The 11698-nt window shown below is 40.4% G+C and overlaps 1 protein-coding gene across 1 annotated transcript; it reads left to right on the top strand.

Annotated features, from left to right (window-relative positions):
• Nucleotides 1-2476: 2476 nt before the first annotated feature.
• Nucleotides 2477-5885, top strand: LOC130367467 (uncharacterized). The gene is made up of 3 exons (XM_056569888.1): nucleotides 2477-3015; nucleotides 5281-5751; nucleotides 5847-5885. Exons 1-3 carry the CDS (start codon nucleotides 2497-2499, stop codon nucleotides 5883-5885), a joined length of 1029 nt encoding a protein of 342 aa, XP_056425863.1. The 5' UTR covers nucleotides 2477-2496.
• The last annotated feature ends 5813 nt before the right edge of the window (nucleotides 5886-11698 follow it).

The raw sequence follows: 11698 nt of genomic DNA, 5'->3' as shown, positions 1-11698 counted from the left end.
AACCTTGCACTAGCAGAGCAGAAGAGCCAGGGCCGAGCAAAGGCCCCATACATGGGGGGGGGGGGGGCAGAGGTCAGAACCCCCTGCAATCAGGGGGTAAATTTCTTACAGCTGGACATCTTCTTGAAGAAAATCATAGGAGTAACTCAGCCCAGGGCTACACTCATACGCGCATACAACTGAAAGCCTCCTCTCAGTGTGAGCCGTAGGACCTGCAACATACACTGAGAAACATGACCTCATTCCGCATATGTGGTGCAGGGGCCAGTGACGTCACACATTGGCGCCTGCATTGTAGAGCAAGGAATACACAGCCAGCTGTACTGTGGCGGGGATTGCTAAATGGAACATGAGGTGAGTTTTTTTGCCTTGTTTTTCATCCTGAAATCTGGGGGTGGGGGTTTAGTTGCTTCCAACCTGGCTACCTACATCTACATGGCTACCTATGTGATGGTGCTGATACAGCACCTTTGATCCCAGGACTCAACTCTGGCTGTACACTACTACTCCCAGCCTCCATGTTCATGCCAATGGTTCATGCAGCATAAAATAAGTAACAGGTTTCCTTTAAATGAGGAGTTAAGTGTACAGGTTTACGACATGGGATGGGGGGGGGGGGGGTGGGACAACAAATTGGACCATGAGATTATACATTCTACATTTATGTGGAGCTCTTTTGAGCTAGGCAGCCAGCTTGTAACACCTGCAATAACCCCTTCCTTCTGACTCTGAATTAATCTGTGCAATAAGAGGCTGTTAATAACACAAGGGTTGCCATGGTTACAGTGGCACACAATGTTTGGAACGTTCTGTAGCACTGATTGTATTTAATCAAACCTCGGAATTATCCTTGCCAATACATAAGTCCTATAGAAATCATTCATGATGAAATACATTCGTCCTCACTTGTAGGGTCACTCATTTTGGGACATACATGGATAAAACTTTTCACTGAATTCTAAAAGGATAGTAACAGATCATGTAAAGTAACATTTGGACATTAATATTTATTAAAGCCTGTGATTTTCTTCATTTAATTATATACCTGAATAAAATAACGTGCTTCACTAAATCTGTCCCTAGGAGTCTATTAAAATAGGATTCAAATGATGTCTTAATTAAAATGAGACTGTAAGCCACTGTATGGTCTAATTCATTATAGTCTATTAATGCATTTTACTGTAAAAAACAAGTTCATTTTTCCACACAAGTCTAATTGTGATGGCAACAATAAATGAGACAGCAACACACTATTGCACCCCTTATGAACCAGGCCATCTCTATTTCAGTGATATGGAGGATCAGTTATAGAACAGATATTTTCCTATAGAATGTTTCTGATCATGGAAAACCTTCATTATCGCACCTATGGATGTAATGGACAGTGCATTTGGAAAGTATTCAGACCCTTAAGCCTTTTTTTGCATTTTGGTTTGTTGAGGCCTTATGCTAAAATAAAAAATCTAGTTTTCCCCATCATTCTACAGTCCCCCATAATGACGAATTGAAAGCTAAAAATGTAGCAAATGTATTAAAAATGAAGCTAAAATTTTGCATGGACATGAGTATTCAGAGATTGACATGATTTGGAAGGACACAGTCTTGTCTATTAGAGATGAGCAAATCAAAGCTGACGAACCTGAATTCAAAATATTCGATTCGCAACAAATGCGAATATCGCCGCGATTCTATCGTGTGATTGGCTTCATTATACTTCATTTGCTGCGGTACCGGCTCCAGGGCATCTAAAATGGTGGATCCACATGTCCGTAGAAGGGGCAAAGAATGCTGGGAAGGCAAGGCGGGAAGGGAAGTAGACAGGATGACCCTGAATCACATGCAGGATGCAGCCTATCAGCAGCCAGTCACCCCTATGATGTTAAAGCCCTATATATTCGGCAGCCATTTTGCAGCTCGTCACATCATTCAAAACATTACAGACAGATAGGACGGACATCGCTGTGTGTGTGTTACAGCAGGGAAAAGCTCATTCAGCAGCGTTTCACATCCTAGTCACATCAGCGTTCTAGTGTACAGAGAGCAGTGTTTTTTTTCACTGAAAATAATTTTTACTGCAGCCATTAACCTCCCAGTCACTTTCTTCAGCATTGTATTACAGAGAGGGGCAGATAGCTGTGTGTTGCCTCATACATTTCAACAAGCTGCCTCAACTTCACAAACCTCAGCAGAGGAGGCAGGAATAATTTTTCAGCGCAATTCTGTGTCTTTGTTCCACAACAAATAATCTGCTGGTTATACTAGTCTGTAGACATATACACCAAAAAGCATCCTGTGGGACAAAAAAATCCCAACAGGGAAATATTGAACTAGTAATAAATTCACGTATATGCACCAATGGAAAATTACTAGATAACCACAACAAGTAATAGGAACATACAAAATATTTATTGATAACATTAAACATACATAAATCGTGACCTTCTCCTCCAGACCAAACCCCCAAAAGGACGGGACAACCAGGTGAGGTTCATTACTATGTATCACTCACAATCAGACCAAGTTCGCAACATCTTGGCAAAGCACTGGGACATCCTATGCTTAGACCCCACACTGTCACTGTATCTGCAACCACATCCCTCCATTACGTATAAGAGGGCACCGAACCTCAGGGATATGCTCGTCCATAGCCATTATGGGGGCAAACAACCACCAAAACTATTTGGATCCAAAGGTCCACAGTGGGGATGTAAACCATGTGGATCCTGTGTGGCATGCCCGAATATTCTCCTAAGCAATAGCTTCCTTGATTCTAGTGGGATAAAAGAATATAAGATCACACATGCAATCACATGCAGTACAGTCGGTGTCATATATTATGCTACCTGTCCCTGTAATTTGGTTTACATAGGCCTCACTTCAAGAGAATTGAAGAGAAGGGTGCGTGAGCATGTCTTGGGGATTATATCAGCAAAGGAAGAAGAAGATCTATCTAGACATACTACAATTCCACGCCATTTCAAACTTCAGCATTCATGTGATCCCACAAATCTACAGGTAAGAGGCATAGACAGGATTTTTCTAAGCCCTCGTGGAGGAAACTGGAAAAAACTTCTAGCCCAAAGAGAAACACAGTGGATCCACCGCTTGAAAACTTTACATCCACTTGGTTTGAATGAGAATTTGTCCTTTGCTCCATTTTTATAATACCTGATTCCATCCTCCTTCATGCGCTTGTTGAATTTATTACTCTTATATTTCTCTTGATCGGATACCTCTAGTGTTGTGACTAACCGTTAGGTTGTTCACTTTTTAATTTATATTATCTGTTTTTAATTTTTCTTTCCTTTCCTCTTTTGTTTAGTTTTGAGAGTTGGAAGCCTGTCTTGAATAACCGTTCTTTGGGAATCCTGTTCATGTGTTGTCCATCATGATCGCATACATCCATTTTTTCCCCTTCCCCCTTCCCGTTCTTCCATCCCCCCTTTTCTCCCCCTTCCCCCCCCCCCCCTCTTTTTGAACATTGTTTTATAATATCTCTGAAGGGTGCCAGACCATAACCTTACTTCTAAAAAATATAATTTTTTAATAATTTTTATTCTTATATGATATTCATTGTGTATTAAAAATATTACATATGTTTTTCTTTGCATATATTGTCCACATATGCATATATTTGCACGTTTTGCACTTTATTCATCTCTACTATATACGCATGCACGCGTATGTTTACATACACACGAGTGATATACTCTATGTCATGATCCACTTGTATCATTCACATATGCCTTTGTGCACATTACTCATGCACACTATTTCCACACATACCTATATTTTCATACACTTATTAGCTGCTTATTCATACAACTAAATATACATCCTCTAATTATTTATTTCACTGTCCTTCTATCAATTTCTTTATAAATCAATTTGTTTTATTATAATTTATATACCCCATGAATTTGGTCACTAATCTATTTATTCTATACATTTATTTGTACTATAAGATATTAATTACACATACTATGGGGTTTTACTGTTCCCCATCTGCTATTGAACTAATTCTTTGTTTTCTTTCACTACATTTTTTATATATATATATATATATATATATATATATATATATATATATATATATAACATATATATATCATGATTATTTTATTATATATATATATTTTTTTTTTTTTCCACCACACATTTCATCCATCTATTATTTATTTTTTACAATTTTTAATAATTTGATTATGTTTAATATCAATTTTTCTTCTTTATTATTTTTAGGTATAATCATTATTTTATTTCCTTTTTAAATTTATTTTTGGTTGTTGGTTTTTTATTTATTATATTCGTATGCTTTACTATGTATTCACTATCACTTGTCACTTCTTGTCACCTTTATTTATTCACTAGTTTATTTGATTACTCACCTGGTGGTTTGCTGTATTGTTGGTGTTAGGTTTCTGCGCTTGCGACTACTGTTCGCTATCAATAAAGTTACAATTTTTTTCGGCTGAGACCCTATCATGTGACTACACTTAGCGGTCACGTGATATGCTGTCAATGCAGCCGTGTTGGAGATTTCTGGCTACGCCCACCTGGTTTGTGTTTCCAGAGATCTCGTGCTGACAGGTCATGTGACTGCAGAATGCGGTCATGTGACATGTCACCATCACGGACGCACTGGAGACTTCCGGTTGCGCCTGCGCACTATAGGGATTCCTGCGTTCCACGCTGGAAAGCACGCCACGGAGATATGTGCTCACATGCACAATAGAAAGTGAGGTTAGTGGTAGCACCTGTGTGTTAACTACGGGCTATGCTACAATTGGAGTATATAGATGCCGATCATAATACTGAGGATCCCATTGGTTAGGGCAGGATATAAAGGTTACAGACTCTCTCAGGTTAGTCACGCCCCCTGAAGAAGCGGCATAACAGCGAAACGATCGTTGGGGTTCAGGTGTAGGTATGGTTTGGCACCCTTTATTGCATATTTTTGGCAGGCATCACCCTTGTATCCTACCAGCTATTGTGGCATTTATTCCTTATATTTGCATATTTTGATGTATTTGTGTCCTACCATTGTCCTATATCTTTGTATGTCCACCAGTGCCTATTTATTCTCTTTTTTTCAAATTTTAATATATTTTTTATCACTAAATTGTATTAATAAAAATTGATTTTGTATATTCTATTATCTTGCTATTTATTTTGTGGTATGGTTCTCTTTTCGGTGTTATAATTACAATCACATACCTTTACCTACTATATATGTAGGGTTATATGTACCTTTGGTGACATATTCTTCTGTGTTTACAGATACTTCTTTCCTCTATGGATTTCTCAGTACGAGAAACTGCCTGGAAGGCACAGGCGGTTAACCTGTTTGGCACTGGGCATACATCAGGTTCCGATCAAGATGCTCTGAGATCAAATAAAATCATTTTAAAAAATCTTTTACACAAGCGCATGAAAATTTGGTGGAATCGCTCTACTTTGGAGCAATATCTTACAAAGAATTTTATCCCACGTGGCCTACGGATTCAAACGTTTCCTTCCTATGGTCGTGACGACGAAGAATTTTGTACAAAATGGGAGGAGGTTAGTACCAAAAGTTCCCTGATGTATATGCAACTGATCATTGAGTTGAATACTAGAAGTCTCTCTGAAATCTCATTACAAATTGACTCTACCACGAAAGCTATCTATGATGTATTGACTCCATCGGATTTAGAAACCTATAAAAAGGAAATGGATGATATGCAGGATTCATGGGAAAAACAAATCCAAGTACAGAAATGTAAAAAATTTCAGAGGGATCAGACTGACTATGAAAATCAAAGGGTTTATAGATGGAAATACATAACTAAAACCACATGTAATAGATCCCACTCTATGTCTTCTACAAATTCATATGGAGGTGAATCTGATTCATCAGCCTCTGGTATCCAGAGATTTGTCTCTCAATCGCAGAAAAGAAAGAAGGACCAACATGGAGGATCTGATAGACGTAGACGGTTTCAAAATACAAGTCAAGCAGAAACATCTAAATCTGTTCTTAAGGTAATTAATCTGTCGGATATAACGCTTACAAATACACAGTGTGAAGTACTGAGTTTGGGTTTGTCCTTTTCTCCATCTTGCAGCATTAATACATTTGATACTATAAAGGACCTACATCTTTTTGCGAGAAAACTTATCTTTAAGAAAATGTTTCATCCCCAATCATCATCTGCTGTTTGCTCTACAAGAGAAGATCTTCATACCTTACAGATGCTGGAGGAGCTGGCTGCGGAAAGTAACATCTCTAATGACAAGAAATGGTTTCCATCCACCCTGACTCCAAGATCATGTAAGTTTCCCCCTCTTTCATTTTGTTCAAACATCGATCTATTTGTCCAGCTAGTCTCTAGAGATATTGAAAAGTTAAAACCCACCACTGAAGTAAAAAATTGTACTGTGGCCCAAAATAGAGCCACTCAGGAGCTGAAACAAATGAAAGATGTATTGTTTAGGCCCTCTGACAAAGGGGGAAACGTTGTGGTTTGGCCCTCCACTCTTTATGAAAAAGAGGCACTTAGGCAGTTAAGGGACCAAAACTGCTATAAAAAACTTACATTTAACCCTACTCTGAAATTTCAGGCTGAACTCAAGGATATTTTGCTCAATGCTCAAGAAAAAGGAATAATTTCCCCTAAGGAGGTTGATTATTTATTGGTGAAGGATCCCACAGTAGCAACGTTTTATCTACTTCCGAAGATACATAAGCACCCCAGTGTCCCCCCTGGGCGGCCAATAGTTTCAGGTTGTAATAACATTTGTGAGAAGATCTGTAAACTGGTTGACCATGTTTTAAGACAAATGGTTGAAACTTTGCCCTCTTACCTCAAAGATACGACGGACGCACTTCGCAGACTAGAGGGGATTCACATGGATCCGGACATGATGGTGGTGACCTGTGACGTAGAATCTCTATATACGTCGATTCGACACACAGATGGAATGGAGGCAGTGAAGAGGTTCTTTCAGATGTCAGAATTTGAGGAATCTATAGGTGAGTTTATCTTGGATGTTCTGTGGTTCTCATTGACACATAATTATTTCTTTTTCCGGCAGTCCATATACCTCCAATCACAGGGAACTGCGATGGGGGCAGCTTGTGCGCCCTCATACGCCAACCTGTTTTTGGGGGCATGGGAAAGGGACATTTTTCTCTCACAAACCTACCCACAGGTGGACAAGGTCCACCTGTGGGCAAGGTACATTGACGACATCATTTTTGTGTGGAAGGGATCAGCTGATGAACTTCAGACATTCATTGATGCGCTAAATATTAATGAGCGTAATATCAAACTCACATACAAATTTGGCAGGCAAAACATGGAATTTTTGGATATCTTATTCCATGTTGATGACCAAGGCGTTCTCCATTCTGATCTCTACAGAAAACCAACTTCTACAAATGCCCTCCTTCATGCCAACTCTTCCCATCCAACCAAACTAATACAGAGTATTCCGACCGGGCAGTTCCTACGAATTCGCCGGATTTGCTCCACCATGGAAACATTTGAATGTAGAGCCAAAGAATTAAGTATGAGATTTAGAGAGCGAGGCTACAACGAAAGATGCATCAGGAAGGCATACAAACGGGCCAAATATACGAATCGTGACCTTCTCCTCCAGACCAAACCCCCAAAAGGACGGGACAACCAGGTGAGGTTCATTACTATGTATCACTCACAATCAGACCAAGTTCGCAACATCTTGGCAAAGCACTGGGACATCCTATGCTTAGACCCCACACTGTCACTGTATCTGCAACCACATCCCTCCATTACGTATAAGAGGGCACCGAACCTCAGGGATATGCTCGTCCATAGCCATTATGGGGGCAAACAACCACCAAAACTATTTGGATCCAAAGGTCCACAGTGGGGATGTAAACCATGTGGATCCTGTGTGGCATGCCCGAATATTCTCCTAAGCAATAGCTTCCTTGATTCTAGTGGGATAAAAGAATATAAGATCACACATGCAATCACATGCAGTACAGTCGGTGTCATATATTATGCTACCTGTCCCTGTAATTTGGTTTACATAGGCCTCACTTCAAGAGAATTGAAGAGAAGGGTGCGTGAGCATGTCTTGGGGATTATATCAGCAAAGGAAGAAGAAGATCTATCTAGACTTACTACAATTCCACGCCATTTCAAACTTCAGCATTCATGTGATCCCACAAATCTACAGGTAAGAGGCATAGACAGGATTTTTCTAAGCCCTCGTGGAGGAAACTGGAAAAAACTTCTAGCCCAAAGAGAAACACAGTGGATCCACCGCTTGAAAACTTTACATCCACTTGGTTTGAATGAGAATTTGTCCTTTGCTCCATTTTTATAATACCTGATTCCATCCTCCTTCATGCGCTTGTTGAATTTATTACTCTTATATTTCTCTTGATCGGATACCTCTAGTGTTGTGACTAACCGTTAGGTTGTTCACTTTTTAATTTATATTATCTGTTTTTAATTTTTCTTTCCTTTCCTCTTTTGTTTAGTTTTGAGAGTTGGAAGCCTGTCTTGAATAACCGTTCTTTGGGAATCCTGTTCATGTGTTGTCCATCATGATCGCATACATCCATTTTTTCCCCTTCCCCCTTCCCGTTCTTCCATCCCCCTTTTCTCCCCCTTCCCCCCCCCCCCCCTCTTTTTGAACATTGTTTTATAATATCTCTGAAGGGTGCCAGACCATAACCTTACTTCTAAAAAATATAATTTTTTAATAATTTTTATTCTTATATGATATTCATTGTGTATTAAAAATATTACATATGTTTTTCTTTGCATATATTGTCCACATATGCATATATTTGCACGTTTTGCACTTTATTCATCTCTACTATATACGCATGCACGCGTATGTTTACATACACACGAGTGATATACTCTATGTCATGATCCACTTGTATCATTCACATATGCCTTTGTGCACATTACTCATGCACACTATTTCCACACATACCTATATTTTCATACACTTATTAGCTGCTTATTCATACAACTAAATATACATCCTCTAATTATTTATTTCACTGTCCTTCTATCAATTTCTTTATAAATCAATTTGTTTTATTATAATTTATATACCCCATGAATTTGGTCACTAATCTATTTATTCTATACATTTATTTGTACTATAAGATATTAATTACACATACTATGGGGTTTTACTAATTCTTTGTTTTCTTTCACTACATTTTTATATATATATATACATATATATATATATATATATATATATATATATATAACATATATATATCATGATTATTTTATTATATATATATATTTTTTTTTTTTTCCACCACACATTTCATCCATCTATTATTTATTTTTTACAATTTTTAATAATTTGATTATGTTTAATATCAATTTTTCTTCTTTATTATTTTTAGGTATAATCATTATTTTATTGCCCTTTTAAATTTATTTTTGGTTGTTGGTTTTTTATTTATTATATACGTATGCTTTACTATGTATTCACTATCACTTGTCACTTCTTGTCACCTTTATTTATTCACTAGTTTATTTGATTACTCACCTGGTGGTTTGCTGTATTGTTGGTGTTAGGTTTCTGCGCTTGCGACTACTGTTCGCTATCAATAAAGTTACAATTTTTTTCGGCTGAGACCCTATCATGTGACTACACTTAGCGGTCACGTGATATGCTGTCAATGCAGCCGTGTTGGAGATTTTGGCTACGCCCACCTGGTTTGTGTTTCCAGAGATCTCGTGCTGACAGGTCATGTGACCGCAGAATGCGGTCATGTGACATGTCACCATCACGGACGCACTGGAGACTTCCGGTTGCGCCTGCGCACTATAGGGATTCCTGCGTTCCACGCTGGAAAGCACGCCACGGAGATATGTGCTCACATGCACAATAGAAAGTGAGGTTAGTGGTAGCACCTGTGTGTTAACTACGGGCTATGCTACAATTGGAGTATATAGATGCCGATCATAATACTGAGGATCCCATTGGTTAGGGCAGGATATAAAGGTTACAGACTCTCTCAGGTTAGTCACGCCCCCTGAAGAAGCGGCATAACAGCGAAACGATCGTTGGGGTTCAGGTGTAGGTATGGTTTGGCACCCTTTATTGCATATTTTTGGCAGGCATCACCCTTGTATCCTACCAGCTATTGTGGCATTTATTCCTTATATTTGCATATTTTGATGTATTTTTGTCCTACCATTGTCCTATATCTTTGTATGTCCACCAGTGCCTATTTATTCTCTTTTTTTCAAATTTTAATATATTTTTTTATCACTAAATTGTATTAATAAAGATTGATTTTGTATATTCTATTATCTTGCTATTTATTTTGTGGTATGGTTCTCTTTTCGGTGTTATAATTACAATCACATACCTTTACCTACTATATATGTAGGGTTATATGTACCTTTGGTGACATACATAAAAGACCATAAAAACAAAGAGAGGGCACGGCAAAGTAACACCATGGATAGTATATACCAAAGGTAAGCCGTAACTGAATATAGGTAAATAGTCCAGATGCCAGATGTCCTACAGAGGGCCAAAGTGCCACAGGAATTAAAGCAAAGTAGACAGTACACTGAAGACATGGATCTGACTGTTACGCCGAGCGCTCCGGGTCCCCGCTCCTCCCCGGAGCGCTCGCAACATCCTCGCTACTGCAGCGCCCCGGTCAGATCCACTGACCGGGTGCGCTGCGATACCGCCTCCAGCCGGGATGCGATTCGCGATGCGGGTGGCGCCCGCTCGCGATGCGCACCCCGGCTCCCGTACCTGACTCGCTCTCCGTCGGTCCTGTACCGGCGCGCGCGGCCCCGCTCCCTAGGGCGCGCGCGCGCCGGGTCTCTGCGATTTAAAGGGCCACTGCGCCACTGATTGGCGCAGTTGTTCTAATTAGTGTGTTCACCTGTGCACTCCCTATGTATACCTCACTTCCCCTGCACTCCCTCGCCGGATCTTGTTGCCATTGTGCCAGTGAAAGCGTTTCCTTGTGTGTTCCTAGCCTGTGTTCCAGACCTCCTGCCGTTGCCCCTGACTACGATCCTTGCTGCCTGCCCCGACCTTCTGCTACGTCCGACCTTGCTCTTGTCTACTCCCTTGTACCGCGCCTATCTTCAGCAGTCAGAGAGGTTGAGCCGTTGCTAGTGGATACGACCTGGTTACTACCGCCGCTGCAAGACCATCCCGCTTTGCGGCGGGCTCTGGTGAATACCAGTAGTAACTTAGAACCGGTCCACTAGCACGGTCCACGCCAATCCCTCTCTGGCACAGAGGATCCACCTCCTGCCAGCCGAATCGTGACAGTCCTCCTGCCAGCCGAATCGTGACAGTAGATCCGACCATGGATCCCGCTGAAGTTCCACTGCCAGTTGTCGCCGACCTCACCACGGTGGTCGCCCAGCAGTCGCAACAGATAGCGCAACAAGGCCACCAGCTGTCTCAACTGACCGTGATGCTACAGCAGCTACTACCACAGCTTCAGCAATCATCTCCTCCGCCAGCTCCTGCACCTCCTCCGCAGCGAGTGGCCGCTTCCGGCCTACGACTATCCTTGCCGGATAAATTTGATGGGGACTCTAAGTTTTGCCGTGGCTTTCTTTCACAATGTTCCCTGCACTTGGAGATGATGTCGGACCAGTTTCCTACTGAAAGGTCTAAGGTGGCTTTCGTAGTCAGCCTTCTG

Source organism: Hyla sarda, chromosome 4 (assembly GCF_029499605.1).
Source record: "Hyla sarda isolate aHylSar1 chromosome 4, aHylSar1.hap1, whole genome shotgun sequence".
Lineage (NCBI taxonomy): Eukaryota > Metazoa > Chordata > Amphibia > Anura > Hylidae > Hyla > Hyla sarda.
Note: the sequence above shows the minus strand (reverse complement) of the source record. Positions and strands in the feature narration are given on the sequence as shown.